Source organism: Scyliorhinus torazame, chromosome 15 (genome assembly GCF_047496885.1).
Source record: "Scyliorhinus torazame isolate Kashiwa2021f chromosome 15, sScyTor2.1, whole genome shotgun sequence".
NCBI classification, from domain to species: Eukaryota; Metazoa; Chordata; class Chondrichthyes; order Carcharhiniformes; family Scyliorhinidae; genus Scyliorhinus; species Scyliorhinus torazame.
In genome coordinates this window covers 151964850-151982757 of record NC_092721.1, presented here as the reverse complement: position 1 = coordinate 151982757, position 17908 = coordinate 151964850, and the positions used below count along the sequence as shown (strand labels likewise).

The 17908-nt window shown below is 45.3% G+C and overlaps 1 protein-coding gene across 2 annotated transcripts in view; it reads right to left on the bottom strand.

Annotated features, from left to right (window-relative positions):
* pan3 (poly(A) specific ribonuclease subunit PAN3) overlaps nt 1-17908 on the bottom strand; it is a 269750-nt gene that overhangs the window by 157778 nt on the left and 94064 nt on the right. For both annotated transcript variants that reach the window (XM_072476944.1, XM_072476943.1), the window contains exon 4: nt 5552-5619. In XM_072476944.1, coding sequence (XP_072333045.1) covers nt 5552-5619 — 68 coding nt within the window. The remainder of the gene's footprint in view (nt 1-5551; nt 5620-17908) is intronic.

Genomic DNA, 17908 nt, shown 5'->3' with positions numbered 1-17908 from the left:
GGGAAAGAGGAGGAACCAGAAGGACTCTCAGGGTTGTTAATATATACTGTATAATATGTATAGGTCGTTGCTACAGATAATTATATATTGGACTGTTAAATTATATTTTTGGAGAGTGTTACTTGTGATAAGGCAGTTGCCAATTAGGGTTAGTTTTCATTTTTGTTATTTATTATTTATTCATTTTCTGTTTATAAAATAGGTCATTGTTATTTGTGTTGTTATAATATTGTGTAAAGGATGCACAATGTACTGTGTTGGTTGACCAAAAATTTTCAATAAAATATTTTTTTTAAAAAAAGATTCATTTGACTGATTCCTGGGATGCAGGTATTATCTTGTGAGGAAAGGTTATACAAGTTGGGCTTGTATCCATTGGAATTTACAAGAATGAGAGGGGACCACATTGAGACATGCACAGTCGAGGGGACTTGACAGGGTGGATGCTGAAAGAATGTTTTCCCTTATGGGAAAAAGTAGAACTCGGAGAAAACATTTAAAAATAAAGGGTCTCAAATTTAAGACAGAGAGAAGAAACTTTTTCTTCAGAGGGTGGTTAGTTTGTGGAATTCTCTTGCCCAGGGCAGCATAGTGGTCAGCACAGTTGCTTCACAGCTTCAAGGTCCCAGGTGCGATTCCCGGCTTGGGTCCCTGTCTGTGCGGAGTCTGCACGTTCTCCCCGTGGGCGCGTGGGTTTCCTCCGGGTGCTCCGGTTTCCTCCCACAGTCCAAAGATGTGCGGGTTAGGTAGATTGGTCATGCTAAATTGCCCTTAAGTGGGGTCACTGGGTTACGGGGATAGGGTGGAAGTGTGGGCTTGGGTAGGGTGCTCTTTCCAACGGCCGGTACAGACTCGATGGGCCAAATGGCCTCCTTCAGCACTGTAAATTCTATGATTCTATGAGGAAGCAGTGGGGGCAGGGTCATTGAATATTTTTAAAGGCGACTTGGATAGATTCTTGATTGACAAGGGAGTCAAAGGGCATAAGAAGCAGACAGGTAAATAGAATTGAGGCAACAGTCATATCAGCCAAAATCTTATCAAATTCAGGAGCAGGCTTGAGGTGCTAAATGACCGACTCCTGCTCTTAATTCATTGTATAACTAAAGTCTTATTTCCTTCTCTATCTAGTTACTCATGTTGAACCTGACTGCACAAACCCTTGTCTTTTAGTTTAATCCCACAACTGAGCTCCACAATCCACATTCTAAGCACTACTATGACCCATACTGTGCAATATTAAGAGCTTCCATCTACCCATCACTGCTGGAACCCATATTCACAATTCTAGATGTGATTTCTTCAATGCTGTTTGGCCAACCTGTATCCTGATCCATAGGAAATTTTACTTTCTCATCCTCCATTCCTGTTGGCTGACATTGTTCTGATACCATGGGCAGGTACGCGGTCAAATTCCAGCCCCACTGACCCCGGAGTCCCAACACAAGTGAATTAACCAATAATGTGTGTATTTTCCTGAGATCTTTAATCCTTGACTGCTCCACTGAGTTATAGGCACCAAAGTTATAAGTAACACATTTTTTTAAACTGTTTATTTATAACAAGGAAAAAGATGAATATATATTGGAAATAATGGAACAATGGTCTACTGGTCGAACTATTCCCAAAACCCCATCTCATCCTCCACCCAGACACATAAAAGACACACACACAGTGGAGGGATTACGAAGGGTTCAAACAAATATCAGGGATTAAGAGGTATGAGAGATTTGAAAATCTTCGCTGCTGAGGTTGTGGATTTTTTGGTCCCGCGATCTTCCAAGGACGCAGTGTAGAACTCCTCTGTTGATTTGCCTTTCCTTACAGTTGTCTTCAACTAGAACATGGAGGAAGTAGAATTCTCTCCAGAGTCACTTGCAATTGTAGGACCTCTGCCAGTCTAACCCCGAGACTCACTGAGGTAACATTAGATCGCTTCACCTGAGGATTTCACTAGTTTTCTAAACATCCCCTTCTTCCTGCAGGTGGCGCTGGACTAGGTCCTTCCGCAAGTCGAACTGACTGCAGAGAGAAAGGTCTTTAACCACAGGTCATCAGTTAAGATAAAACAGTTTCAGTTCCCCAGCATTTTACTCAAAGGTGGAACATTTACAGGCAGGCTGGAGAGCACTTGAAATGCCAGCCTTAGCTAATAGAAAGAGTGATTTACATCACCAGCCCTCTCAAACAGAGATTTAAAATTCCCACAGACCTGATTACTGCCTGCAGGTTTTTAAACAGGAGGGACTTCCACAGGCCTGGCTGGAACCAGTTTAAATCACCAAGCAGAAAGCGTATAGATCTGCTTTGTGCTGCCTTCTAGGTCTAGCCCCAAAAGTGAAACTACTTTACAAAATGGCTTGCCTGTGTTCTCCAGAACATTCTGAAGGGCTTGACCAATCACCAGTGAAAACATGAAAATGTCCGGAATTGTGGTGATTGGATGGTGGCCGAGTCCATCAAAATGTCATCACAGGCTATACCACAGAACGTACCGAATCCAAGTGATCTGTTGGATCAGTCCACATAACAGCTTGCAACGGGGGAGGGGGTCAGCTCAAAACCAAAATGCTGTAATGTTGCGCAGGACAGGAATTAAAAAGACAAGGATTTAACAAGTTCCTTACAACACGGATTGCTTTTTTGCTGCTGAAGACATGATGAACCAAATGGCCTCCTTCTGCGCCATAACAATTCTGTGATTTGCCAATGCATTGAACTGAAATGCATCATTTCAATTCTTCTATAGCTTTGACTCACCTTGTTCCTGCGTTCTCTTCCAGGCTGACACACTTTTCTACATCATCTAATCCTTGAGCTCACACCATCTGTGTACACCAGTTTTACCTTTGCCCGGCCATTGTTGACTTATGTTAGTTGTCTCTGCCATACTCTCTGGGACTCCCTTCCCAAGTTTATCTTTCCTTTAAAAAGTACTCAAATTCATCATCATCATAGAATTTACAGTGCAGAAGGAGGCCATTCGGCCCATTGAGTCTGCACCGGCTCTTGGAAAGAGCACCCTACCCAAGGTCAACACCTCCACCCTATCCCCATAACCCAGTAACCCCACCCAACACTAAGGGCAATTTATCATGGCCAATCCACCTAACCTGCACATCTTTGGACTGTGGGAGGAAACCGGAGCACCCGGAGGAAACCCACGCACACACGGGGAGGATGTGCAGACTCCGCACAGACAGTGACCCAAGCCGGAATCAAACCTGGGACCCTGGAGCTGTGAAGCAATTGTGCTATCCACAATGCTACCGTGCTGCCCTTTTTGATCTGTTATCAGTCACCTCATCTAAAACGTCTTATGGCTCGTCACCCATTGGTTTATATTCCAGATATTTTTCTTCTCATCTGTTGTGCATCTAAGGTGATAGAGGTTTGAGGGTTTGGCAACTGCTATTGAAGGAGGATAGCCAAATGTGTTTATTAATTTATTTTGTGAATGCAAAGTCTCTAAGCCAAGCAGTCTCTTTCAGTCCTGCTGTGTTGAATGCGGAGAGGCCTCCGTAGATTCTGTGGTTTGGACATTCCTCTATCATGTGGTGCATAGTTTTCTCTGTCCCACAGACACATAGGGGGCTGGCACTAATGCCCCATCTATGCTGGTTGGCCAAGCAGGGGACGTGGCCAGTCCTGAATCTGTTACAGCTGGACCATTCTTTCCATGGAAGGTTGAAATCAGGAAGCTGTTGGGTTGGATTTGAGATCAGATATTTGTTTGTCATGTCCAATGATTCCCATTCATTTTTCCAGGTGGAATTTGTGTTGAAGTCCAGTATGGAGGGTTTTTCCCAATCGGTCTTCTTGATGGGAGTCATACCTTGGATGAGCCGAATAGATCAGCATGAAGTGGCAGGTGGTGGGTATTATGAACTTTTTCTATCATTTTATGGGTTGTTGCCAGTAAAATAACTACTTGGTCTTGGCTGGTATTGAGCCTCTCGGATATAGTTGAATTGCACTCATCCAGGCACGTTCTCACTGCAGAATTCCCAGCCTTCAGGGCAGCACGGTGGCGCCATGGTTAGCACTGCTGCCTTACGGTGCAGAGGACCTGGGTTTGATCCCGGCCCACTGTCGGTGTGGAGTTTGCACATTATCCCAGTGTCTGCATTGGTCTCACCACCACAACCCAAAGATGCACAGGGTAGGTGGATTGGCGATGCTAAATTGCCCCTGAATGGGAAAAAAAATGTTTTTAAAATTTCTCTCTCCTCTCGCAGCCACAATATTTAGGTGGCTTGTCCAGTAAGTGTAATGGTAACTCCCAGGGTGTTGTAGATGGAGGTTTCAACAATGTTATGCCATTTAACATCAAAGAGGGGTGGTTAGATTCTCTCTTGTTGGAGATGGTCATTACCTAGCACTTGTGCGGCATGGGTATTACTGGTCAGTTATCAGCTCAAGCCTGAATGTTGTCTAGATCTTGTGGCATGCAGCACCGACAGCCTCAGTATCTGAGGAGTTGCAAATGGATTTGAACACTGTACAGTCATTAGCAAACATCTCCACTTCTGATCTTATGATGGAGGGAAGATTATTGATGAAGCAGCTGAAGGTGTTGGGCCAAGGTTACAACCCTGAGGAGCTCCTGGAGTCATATGATTGGCCTCCAACAACTGCAAGTATCTTTCTTTGTGCTAGATATGATTCCAAGCAGTGGAGACTTTTCTCCTGATTCCTGCTGACTTGAATTTTACAAGGGCCTCTTGGTGCCATACTTGGTCACATGTATGGTCTTGGTTTGAACGAAGGTTGTAATGAGCTCTGGGGTGATTTCTAAAAACAATATGACCATATGTCAAGACTGCAAGAAACCTTCAAAATTTCTTCCCATATTTCTCCTTCCATTGAAACATTTTGGTCATTAGCTTGCATCACTCCTACACACAGATGGGGATAGGTAGCTTCCATTTATTAGTGCTAATTCACACTCAAGTGCAAAGTCTGTGTTGGCCTGGAAATAACTAAACTAAAGATGATAAATAGATAAGATAAAATAGAAAAACAGCCCTAGTACAACTGTCAGCCTAGATTTTTGTGCTCAAGAAGGGGGACTGGAACCTTCAACCTCTGACTCAGAGGCAAGAGTGCTGCCCACTGAGCCATGACTGAAACCGAGAGGAAGATCATCTTTTGAATGTTACTTCATATTCAAACAAAAATTAAGACATTTGAAGTGAACACTACAAGTTCTTATTTTCCTTTGTTAGTTGGAGCAACAATGCACAATCAGGCCTTACAACTAGCTAATTTTTTTTTAAATTTAGAGTACCCAATTATTATTTTCCAATTAAGAGGCAATTTAGCATTGCCAATCCACCTACCCTGCATATCTTTGGGTTGTGGGGGTGAAACTCTTATTCATCTTTTTGGTTGAAAGGCTGTCATTTTCATAATTCCTCTCCCCCTCTACCAGGAATGCTCAGAGAAGGGGTAATTACCTTTTGGGATGACTGTAAGGGACAGAAATGCAAGGAAAATACCAAATTAAATACATCCTCTTTGCAGATAAAAAGGTAGCCAAACTACCTACCTTTCTCCGCTGAGAAATGCTGAGGCTGGAGAATTCACTGAACAATGAGGGAGGCAAATTTAGTTGATCTGCAAAATAAGTATTAATTCACAAGTTAAAAAAGAATAAGTATTTCCATTATTTGTTCGACTGTATCGAGTTAGAATTTGCTGTCAAAGTAACAGTGAGACAATGACATTAACCATAATTTGTGTGTAAATGGTACAGCAACTTCTGGAAATGGTCAGATGCACAGGTTAAATGTGAATATCCAAAGCATGCTATCTTGTGCCTTTACACACAATGTTCACAAAACTGTAATTCTTTATCTGTCTCATCCTTTTGACAATGTAATTTCACCACCATTAATCAACCATTCTAGTGCTAAAATTTCACAATCACAGAATTGTTATGGAGGAGTCCATTTGGCCCATCGTGTCTGCACCAGCTCTCCAAATCAGCATCATGACTTAGTGCCATTCCCCTGTCTGTTCCGCATACCCCTGCACATTGTTTCTATTAAAGTAATCATCTGATGCCCTCTTGAAGGCCTTGATTGAACCTGCCTCCACCAGACTCCCAAGCAGTGTACTCCAATTCCAAACAACTCGCTGTATTAAATAGTTTTTCCTCACATCACATTTGCTACTTTGCAAACCACCTTAAATCTAAGCCTCCCTCTCTACTCTGTCCAGCTCCCTCATGATTTTGAGTATCTCTATCAAATTTCCTCTTAGCCTTCTTCTCTCCGAGGAGAACAGTCCCAATCTCTCCAATGTATCCTCATATCTGAAGTTTCCCATTCCTGGAACCATTTTAAACTTCTTCTGCACTCTCTCCAATGCGTTCACTTCCTTCCTATAGTGTGACACCCAGAACCGTGCATAAATAAAGGGTAATCAGCATGGGCTGCACTTGACAAATGTAAGACTGGATGAAGGGAAAACCGTGGATATTGTCTGTATGGATTTTAAGAAAGCATTTGAAAAAACATCACAATCTGCTGGTCAACAAAATTGAGGCTGATGGAAAGGCCGGTCAGTGTAAGTTTAGATATAATTGGTGGAAGGGCAGAAAATAATGAGTTATGGTAAATGTTTTTTCCCAGATAGGAATATAGTAATGTTCACTAAGACTCACAGCTAGGATTACTGCTTTTCTGATTATCTCTAAAGGACTTAGATATTGGAATACAGGGTAAAATTTTAAAATTTGCCATTAATACTAAACTTGGGAGAGTGACAAACAGTGAAAATAGCCCATAACTTCCTGATTCCCCAGTGTCACATTTAGGGTTATCCCAATGATGCGCTGGGGAATCCCTCTACCCATGTAAGGGTTTACCCAGCAATTGCCCAAAAGTGCTAACTTGCGCTGGGCTAGGAACCATCTAACAGAAACAATTTAAATCTCTACCTTCGGATGGTTCTGCCAATTTTACCCTGATAGGAAGAGTTAAAGGGGAAAAAACACCTCTAACTCCAGATTAACTATGTAAAAAACCCAGACCTTGCCTTGCACGAGACAGCCCCACACACACACACAACCCCCCAAGGGGACAGCACCACCCTCTTCCCGGTGCCTTGTAGATGCTGGGCAGAATTTGGGGACAGAGGAGGGGAGTTTACTTATTTCATAATTCCTAGCTCTGGACTGATTCTTGAAGCCGCAACATTTTTATTTATTTATTTGCTCATGGGATCTGGGCGTCGCAAGCTGGGCCAGCATTTATTGCCCATCCCTAATTGCCACTGTTGATAACCCCTTCCATCACTTTACTGATGATCGAGAGTAGACTAATGGGTCAGTGATTGGCCAGGTTGGATTTGTCCTGCTTTGTGTACAGGACATACCGAGGCAATTTTCCACATTACCATGTACCTATACTGGAACAGCTTAGTTGGGGCATGGCAAATTCTAGAGCACAGGTCTTCAGCGCCATTGCCATGATATTGTCTGGGCCTATTTGCAGTATTCAGTGCCTTCAGACGTTTCTGGAATATACCAGCATTTTCTATTTTTATTTCAAATTTCCAGCATCTACAGCATTTTGTTTTTTTATTCGCCTTTAAATGTTCTTCATAAAATTTAGATTTTCCCCATCTTACTGACTAGTCTTTCTGCATACCCTTTTTTTTCTTTGCTTTGCTTTTTTCTTTTGTATCTCGATTGTTTGTCTTGTGCGAGTTTCATTAGCCATTGTTTTAGCAGCGCATCTAACAACACTTGTCATCAGCTTTGACAAAGGGTCATGTGGACTCGAAACGTCAGCTCTTTTCTTTCCTTATAGATGCTGCCAGACCTGCTGAGATTTTCCAGCATTTTCTCTTTTGGTGACATCTGTCATCAGTTGAGTTTCTCTTGCAGTTAGGTTTATAAATATTTTGCGGTGCAAGTCACTGAAAGTGCAAGCTGATAATGGTGCAGTAAAGAAAGCAGGACACCTGGGACCAAGCAAACATGGAAATCAGCTGTGTATGTTTTCAATCAGATTATAAGATTGTAAGCAACAGTAGGGCTGAGAAGAAAGTGAGCAAATTCCACTTGTTACGTCTTGCTCACCAGAATATGACCCATTTATGCCAACCCTTGGTTTCTTGGCAGCTAGCCAATCTTCTATCCATGGCAATATGTTACCCTGACACCATGAGCTTTTATTTTCCATCATAATCTTTGATGTGGCACCTTATGAAGTGCCTGCTGGAAATCTAAGTACATCAGTCGGTTTCCCTTTATCCACACCATGTGTCATTCCATCAAATAACTCCAATAATCAAACATGATTTCCCTTTGTGCTTGATCACCTTGATTTTTTCTAAGTGTCCTGTCATAATATCTTTAATAATAGCTTCTAACATTTTCCATATGAGAGTTGTTAAGCTAACCGGCCACTAGTTTCCTGCTTTCTGAATCCTTCCCTTTTTGAATAAAGGAGTAATGTCATTATTTTACAATGTCATGGAACCTTCCCCGAATCTAGGGACTTTTGGAAAACTGAAACTAATGCATCAACTATCTCACTGACCACTTAAGACCCTAGGATGAGTTCCATTAGAACCTGGGAATTTGTCTGCCCGCAGTTCCAACTATTTGCTCAGTACCACTACCCTTTAATTGGAATTTTCTGTCGTTATTCCCTCCCTTCCAGCACAGTAGCACAGTGGTTAACACAGTTGCTTCACAGCTCCAGGGTGCCAGGTTCGATTCCCGGCTTGGGTCACTGTCTGTGTGGAGTCTGCACGTTCTCCCCGTGACTGCGTGGGTTTCCTCCGGGTGCTCCGGTTTCCTCCCACAGTCCAAAGATGTGCAGGTTAGGTGGATTGGCCATGATAACTTGCCCTCAAGTGTCCAAAAAGGTTGGGTGGGGTTAGTGAGTTACAGGGTTACGGGGATAGGGTGGAAGCGTGTGCTTAAGTGGGGTGCTCTTTCCAAGGGCTGGTGCAGACTCGATGGGCCGAATGGCCTCCTTCTGCACCGTCAATTCTATGATCTAAAGTACAGCTACTTCTGGGATGTTACTTGCATCTTCTATAGTGAAAAACAATGCAAAATATCTGTTCAGTTAATCTGCCATCTCCTATTTTCCATTAATCCCCCAGAGTTGCTTTCTACAGGACCAAACTCTAATAATTGCAGAACTTCCTCTCCTCTGTCTTTTTATTTCTAGCTCGCTTTCTCTCGTACTCTAATTTGTCCCTCCTTATTAAACTTTCAGTCATTCTTTGCTGTTTGGTTATATTCGTCCAAGCATCATTGGTTATACCTGCCACCCATCTTTGTGCAATTATATGCTTTCACTTTAAGTTTGATACCAATTTTTTTAGTTAATCACAAATGATGGGTCTTCCCCTTGGAACTTTTTTCTTTCTCGTTGGAATATTTCTATTCTGTGTATTCTGGAAATATCCCCTTAACCTAATTTGTCAGTTTGCTTTAGCTAGCTCTACTTACATGCCCTCATAGTTGCCCTTATTTAAGTTTAAAATGAACTCATTAATAATAATCTTTATTAGTGTCACAAGTAGGCTTACATTAACACTGCAATTAAGTTACAGTGAAAATCTCCTAGTCGCCACACTATGACGTCTGTTCGGGTACACAGAGAGAATTCAGAATGCCCAATTCACCTAACAAGCACGTCTTTCGGGACTTTGTGGGAGGAAACAGGAGCACCCGAAGGAAACACACGCAGACACGAGGAAAACGTGCAGTCTCCGCACAGACAGTGACCCAAACTGGCAATCGAACCCGGGTTCCTGGCGCTGTGAAGCAAAGTGCTACCGCGTCGCCCAATACTTCGCCTATAACGAACCAATATGCCATTGTTATTGGGATATAAAAGTATGTTAGACTAAGTCCCATTGTAACAATCTGGGGTCATGGAAGGAAATGACATACATTCATGGGATCTGGAATTTATGGGCAGTAAGCATGGTCAGAGAGTAGCGTAGAGTTATTTATTTATTTTTTTGCCATATTTTCATCATTTTTGCCATACAAAGAAATAGAAACAGAACCCCAACAATATAAAATCTAAAACATACAACATGGAATGGAAAAGAAAGCAGTCCACCCCCCCCCCATAGCATTCAATGGCGACCAACTCCCGAAAGTGCGGAATAAACAGACTCCTCCTTTGCCCCCTCAACTCAAACTTCATGTTCTCCAGGGTCAAAAACTCCAGTAGGTCTCCCCGCCACAGCAAGGCACAGTGTGGAGAAGCTGACCTCCACCTCAACAGGACCCGCCTATGAGCGATCAGCAGGGCGAAGGCTAAAACGTCTGCCCCCACACCCGTCTGCAACTCGGGCCAGTCTGACACCCCGAAAATGGATTCCAGGGGATCGGGTTTCACATCCGGATGCAAATCCCCCAAGATTGTGCCAAATTCCTCCCACCAATACCTTTCCAGCTTCGGGCAGGACTAAAACATATGAATGTGGCTTGCGGGGCCCCTCCCACACCGCTCACAGACATCCTCCACCCGCACAAACCTCTGGCTCATCTTTGATTTTGTGAGGTGTGCCCTATACACGACCTTTAACTGTATCAGCCCCAGCCTCGCACACGAGATTGAGGAATTTACCCTCCACACACCACAGTCCCTCTTCCATCGCCTCCCAGTTCTTCCTCCCACTTTGCCTTAATCTCCTCCATGGACACCCTGTCCTCCTCGAAGATCCTACCATAAATCGCCGATACAACCTTCTTCTCCAACACCCCGCTGACAGAACCGCCTCCAGCAATGGAGGGTGGTGCTATTGGGAAGGTCGGGGAAACATTCCTTGCAAAATCCCAAACCTGCAGATATCCAAACCCTTCCCCTGCGCCAACCCGTACTTCTCTCCAAGCTGCACCAAGCTCACAAATCGTCCCCCAAGAAACAGATCCTTCATTTCCTTAATCCCCCTCCTGTCCCATCTCCGAAACTTCGCATCCATCCCCCCAGCTGATTGTCCCGAATCGGCTTCTCCACTGACCCGGTCCCCAGCTTAAAATGTTGCCTTAACTGCCTCCAGAACTTCAAAGTGGCCACCACCACTGTACTTACCCGGTGCCATTGGGAGCAGCATTCAGCGCTCACAGCCCCGACACCCGACACGAGCCCTCCTCCATCTTAACCAATCGGCTCTCCCCCTCCTTAATCCAGCCCCGACTCTTATCCACATTCGCCGCCCAATAATAGTACAGCAAGTTTGGGAGGTCTAGCCCCTTGCCTGTCGCCCTCTCTGCAAGACCACCCTCCTAAATCCTGGCCACCTGCCCCCCTCCTCCCACCAAATAAATGAGGAAATCAATTTGTCCACCCCCTTGAAGAAAGATTTCAGGAGAAAGACCGGCAGGCACGGAAATAGGAACGAGAATCATGGTAGCACATTCATTTTAATTGCCTGCACCCGGCCCGTCACTGACAGAAGGAGGTTGTCCCACCTTGCCAAATCAGCCATCACCTTCCCTACCAAACAGGTAAAATTATACCTTCGGAATCCTGAGCCACCTGCACCCTCAAAGAACGGGTTGCCGCCAGACGAAATGGCAGCTCCCCCCGCTGTCCCTACTTCCAGCTGGGAGACCATGAAATACCTGCTCTTGCCTAGGTTCAATTTATACCCAGAGAACGTCAGAAATCTTTGAAGCAGCCCCATTATACTCCCAACCGATGTGCTCGGCTCCGAAAATATACAATAACAGATTATCGGCATACAAAGATACCTTATGCTGCTCGTCTCCCCCTCCCTATCCCCTTCCACAACCCCGACCTCCTTAGCACAATGGCCAAAGGCTCTATAGCCAGTGCAAACAGCAAGGGGGGGGGGGAAGAGACATAGGACATCCCTACCTCGTATCCCGGTGCAGAGCAAAGTACTCCAAATTCATATTATTAATGCGAACGCTCGCCATCGGCTCCTTGTACAACAGCTGTACTCACGCCGCAAACCTCGGCCCGAATCCAAATCTTTCCAACACAACCATCAAATAACCCCACTCTATCCAGTGCCACCACCACCTCCGTCTCTTTTCCCTCCGCTGAAGACAGGATCACATTTAGCAGCCTCATGTTCGAAAGCAGCTGTCTTACCTTCACGAATCCCATCTGACCCTCTCCTATCAGCTTCGGGAGACACTCCTCCAACCTTGCCGCCAAAGCCTTTTCCAATATCTTGGCATCTACATTCAATAGGGATATGGGCCTGGACGACCCACACCACCGGGTCCTTGTCCTTCTTTAACAGCAGGGAAATCGAAGCCTGCCCCAACGGATTTTGGCCAGATACACAACCAGGTCCTGGTAGATGCGCAGCATGCTGTTCTCCCACTTGCCACTCCGTGTCTGCTTGGCCCACCGCAAAATCTATTCCTTATCCAGGAACTGATGCATTCGCATCAGAACTCGTGGAGGTCCTTGCCAAGGCCTCCGTCCCCGCCCCCGCCCCCCCCCCCCCCCCCACCCCCACCCAATCCCTGAAAACAAACATAACCAGTGTGCAAAAACCGTGCCCCAGAATACCCCCTTAACCCCAATGCCCAATATTCTCATACCCACTGTAGGCCATAACCGAGGTACACTACCCTTACCCATCAACCAACCCAAAAACCAAACTGTTCCCCTCACAAATGCAAAACATACACACATCCTGAAAGAAAGTATAAGGCTGTACACAACATTTCACTACCGTTCCTTCAGTCTGAACCCAGTCAGTTGCCTCCGCCACCTCGAAGTAGAAGTCCCTCAAATTGTAGGTCACCCTCAGCTTCGCCGGGTAAACCACGCTGATCCTCATACCACTGCTGAAGAGTGCCACTTTCGCCTGACCGAAGGCCGCCCGCCTTCTCGCCAGCTCCACAGTTAAGTCCTGGTATATACGAATACCAGTTCCTTCCCACTTCACCTCAGGTCTTCGTTTTGCCCAACTCAGGTACATCCCCTTAACATGACATTTGTGGAAACAAATTATAACTGCCCTCGGTGTCTCGTTTGCCTTGGGTCTGCGCAACCGACGAGCCCTTCCCAGCTCATATCAAGCGGGTTCTTCCCCCTCCTCCAGCAACTCCGCCGTCAGCTTCACAAAATACTCAGTCAGCCTCGGGCCCTCCACCCCCTCCGGCAAGCCCACTATTCTTAAATTATGTCGCCTTGACCTATTCTCCAGGTTCTCCACCTTGGCTTGGAGTTCTTTGCGGCCTCCTCCACCCTCCGCAGCACCTCACCCATCGAGGTGAACTGGTCACGGTGTTGCGACTTTCTCCATCCCCTTCAACCTCTCTTCTTGCTCCCGCATCTCGGCCGATGTCTTCAACACCGCCGCCTTCACCGGGCATTGCCTTCTCCACCAACTCCTTCATCACAGCCACCATCTCCTTACGCATCACCTCCATGTGTTTGGCGAACTGCCTCTCAAATTCTTCGGCATCACCTTGGTCAGAGTTTCCGCTGTGAAGAGCGATCTCACCTCCGCCATCTTTCCTGCTGCCGGGCTGACCCGTTCATGACGGTGAAACTTCGCTCGCCTTCCTTCTTCCCGGTAGCTTTTTTCTGGTCTTTGACATTCCCCACCTTCCTGGTGTCTTCCTGCAACAGCTTGTTCAAAAACTGCCCCTAGAATCGGGCATTAAACTCCAATAACCAGAGCCTCGCGCAGGTGGCGGCATGTAGACTTCCACCTACATGCCGCCAACAGAAGTCAGTGTAGTGTTCTTATAATTGTAAATAAGTTACAATAAAATTAGACTGTTCCACAGCTGGCAGCTTTTGAGAAATTATTGAAATTACTCCAGACCAACAACAATAATATTGTGATCAGTGTTTATCCCCCGGCCTTTGACTCTGACATGAAGGAAAGGTTCCCCTACTTCCATTACACACAAAAAATCCTCCTCCTCAGGGACTTTAACCTCAGGTAGCTGTGACTGCAATGTCTGTTGCAGAACCATTGAGAATAACAGGGTGGGAAAAGCCAATGTAAACAGTATCCTCCTGCTGACAAAATGTGTTTGGCTTGATCTCATTATAACAAACACCCATTTCTGTCAGAAGGACAAATAGAAAATCAAATAGAGGCATTCTGGATTAAATCAATCGCACCTCCGAATTATGCCATTCTTCGGGTCAAAGATCTAAGCGACATCTGTATAGCTGAATCCACAGATCACCGACTTGTTTGATTGATGATCTGCCTAGCACCAAGTAAGACGCACAAGTTGAAGATGAAGATCATCAATGTCTCAGCCCGAAAGCAGCCAGACCAAAGAGAGGAATTCCAGGCACAGCTTCACGACCAATCTGGAAAATCTTCACACATCCAACTCGATTTCAGAACAGTGGGATCAAATAAATGCAGCTGTACTAGACTCCTGGATCCAGGCCATTATGTTCGAGCATCGTCGTCACCAGTACTGGTTCAATGAAAACTATACTGAAATATGTGGCCACCTATACAAAAACAAGCAGCCTCCAATGCCTGGCAGAATGATCAGTGATCACAAGTCAAGAAGGCAGCATCAAGGGCAGCATGGTTGTGCAGTGGTTGGCACTGCTGCCTCATGGCGCCGAGGATCCAGGTTCAAACCCGGCCCCAGGTCCCTGTCCGTGTGGAGTTTGCACATTCTCCCAGTGTCTGATTGGTCTCACCCCCACAACCAAAAAAGATATACAGGGTAGGTGGATTGGCCATTCTAAATTGCCCCTTAATTGGCAGGGGGGGGGGGGGGGGGGGGGGGAGAGAATTGGGTACTTTAAATTTATTTTTTAAATAATTTTAAATAAGGCAGCAGCATCAAAACGGCTGATTGCCAAAGACAAAATAAAAAGATAAAGGACACATGGTGAGATGAAAAAGCCAGAGATCCAACAAGAATACTCACCATTATGACATGCAAAGCTTTTTTGAAACAACCAGAGTCATTCACGGACCAAGATCAAATGGACAAAATCCCTTTCTCCCTCAGGATGATGCTTCACGTCCCAAGGATGACACTGTCATCTTTCAACGCTGGAAAGAATATTTCAACAATTCAACTGTGAATCCACAATGGCACTGATATTCTCCAGGCTGGTTTAGCACAGTGGGCTAAACAGCTGGCTTGTAATGCAGAACAAGGCCAGCAACGCGGGTTTAATTCCCGTACCGGCCTCCCCGAACAGGCGCCGGAATGTGGCGACTAGGGGCTTTTCACAGTAACTTCATTGAAGTCTACTTGTGACAACAAGTGATTATTATTATTCTTATTCCCCAGAACCTAGTGGTAGAATACATTTGTGAACCACCTTCGATGAGAGAACTGCAACATCAATTCAAAAGAGGACACAGCAAGTTGTATTCAATCCGTGGCTCCTATGCAGACCAACCATGTTCCAAGAAAATTCAAACTGTGGTGCCAGGCTTGGTGCGTATTTTTCTTATTTATCTTTTAAAACACAGGTAATTTTATTAATTGTAAGGTTTAATTAGCAATAGTAAGGTTTACTTATAGTAGTAAAGCTTATTAGATTGGCAAGTCAGTATTTCCTATTTATCTTAACTAGGGAATTTCAATTAACGTTAGTGGAACATGTTTTGAAATAATAAGATTATAAGCACAGGCAGGATTAGAGGCAAATATTTAAATTTAATCAGCAAAATAATTAATTAAATGTTATAAAGATAGCAGGGCAGGTGATGTTCGGCTCCTGCAGAATGTGGGAGCTCATAGATGGATATCTGTGTGATCCAAGGCAAACACATCAGCAGCAAAGGCCTGCAGACGGAGGAACTTCGACTCAGAGTTGTTGAGCTGGAGGGGGCAGAGTCATAGGCTCTGCAACACGTCAGGGAGGAGGAACGTTAATTGAACACTCTGTTGCAGGTGGCAGTTATGCCCCTTAGGTGAAGAGCGTAGCCACCTGAGTTGGCCACTTCCCGACTTGAAATGGAGAACCGCAAAGGCTGAAGGGAAATTCAGCCAACACAGGCAAAGACTAGCAAATACAGGAATCATGTATATTGGAACCTGTAAAACAACCAGACAGCACTGAAACCAGCAGCCATCTGCATAGTAATGCAGCAGCCATCTGCATAGTAATGCGCGATCCCCAGGCACAATGGCAACAGTAAAGGTAAACAAAGCCAAGCCAGACTCCTCGGCGCCAGCAGGAGCCAAGACAAAGGAAGGCCAACGGACACTTAGGACCGTCTAGCGATCAGGGAACCGCTCCAGCATTGAAGAAATCGATCCAAGTGATCGGAAAGTAGTCCAATCACTTGGACCCAGGTACGGGGTCCACCCCGAAGGGCGGGAAGCCCCTGGGGACTATAAAGTAAAGCCCCCCAAGTTCAAATTGTCCTTCTTGACAGGGTCACTCAGCAGCGAATCAACCCTTGAGAGTGAACTGCCCAAGCTGCCTCCAAGCAAGTAAGTCTCAAGTCAACGCTCGCTACGAGATGGGCGCTCCTAGCTACCAATCCATACCAGCTTTTGAATCCCGTAGACTCAGGACCTGAACGAAAGGCCATTTGTTCCCCTGACCTGGTGGGCCAGTCCAAAGCTAAGTATAGGCCTGTTAGTTATAGAGATAGTTTATTAAGTAGAATTTATGCATGAGTAGCAATTGACTGTGTATAATAAATGTGTTTTGATTTGAATCTTACGAATTGGTGTTTTGAGTTATTGATCATTACTTGAACTTGAACCTCATGGCGGTATCATAAAGATACCTGGCAACTCTAGAGCAAAGGTTATAAAACAGAGCCAATTGAACCAAACAAAAGTTAGCAACACATTACTGGCGACATTCTGACGGGACCCGATCTCGTAGTGGCTTAACCACTCCGGGAGAACCCAAAATTTGAATTAGAAATCCAATTGGGAACAGAAAAACCACAAGTGTTCAAGCAGTTCTGATCAATCCTCATAATTCGGAAGTGTGTTAATGCATGCGTAACTAACAGGGCGATAAGGTAATACTGATAGATTTTTTGTTGCGACAAAACTTTTTTTTAAAATATTTTTTATTAAGGTTTTTTAACACAATTTTTTCCCCTTACAAACAGTAACCCCCCCCCAGCCCCCCCGTAACAAAATAACGCAAAATCTCCCTGAGCAAGATATATACATGGCAAGATGGTATATTTACATAGCTTTATACACTGGCTCTTGGCCGCACGTACCGTTTCCCCCCACCCTCCATGCCATCTCCCGCTCGTCCATCCCCTCAAACAATCTCTCGTTCCCCCCCCCCCCAGAGGGTTGCTGCTGACCGACCTTCTTCTAACGCTCCGCGAGATATTCTAGGAACGGTTGCCACCGCCTGTAAAACCCGTGTGCAGACCCTCTCAAAGCAAACTTAATTCTCTCCAATTTTATGAACCCCGCCATGTCGTTAATCCAGGCTAGGGGGCTTCGCCTCCTTCCACAATAGCAAGACCCTTCGCCGGGCTACTAGGGACGCAAAAGCCAGAATTCCGGCCTCTTTCGCCTCCTGTTTTCCCGGCTCATCCACTACTCCAAATATTGCTACTCCCCAGCTTGGCTTGACCCGGACTTTCACCACCTGGGATATTACTCCTGCCACACCTCTCCAGAACCCCTCCAATGCCGGGCATGACCAAAACATATGGACATGGTTCGCCGGGCTCCCTGAACATCTTTCACATCTATCCTCTACCCTAAAGAACTTACTCAGCCTCGCCCTCGTCAAATGCGCTCTGTGAACCACCTTAAAATGTATCAGACTGAGCCTGGCACACGAGGAGGAGGTATTAACCCTACCCAGGGCATCAGCCCATAGCCCTTCCTCAATCTCCTCCCCTAGCTCCTCCTCCCATTTACCTTTCAATTCTTCTACTAGCGCTTCCCCCTCTTCTTTCATCTCTTGGTATATTTCCGACACCTTGCCCTCCC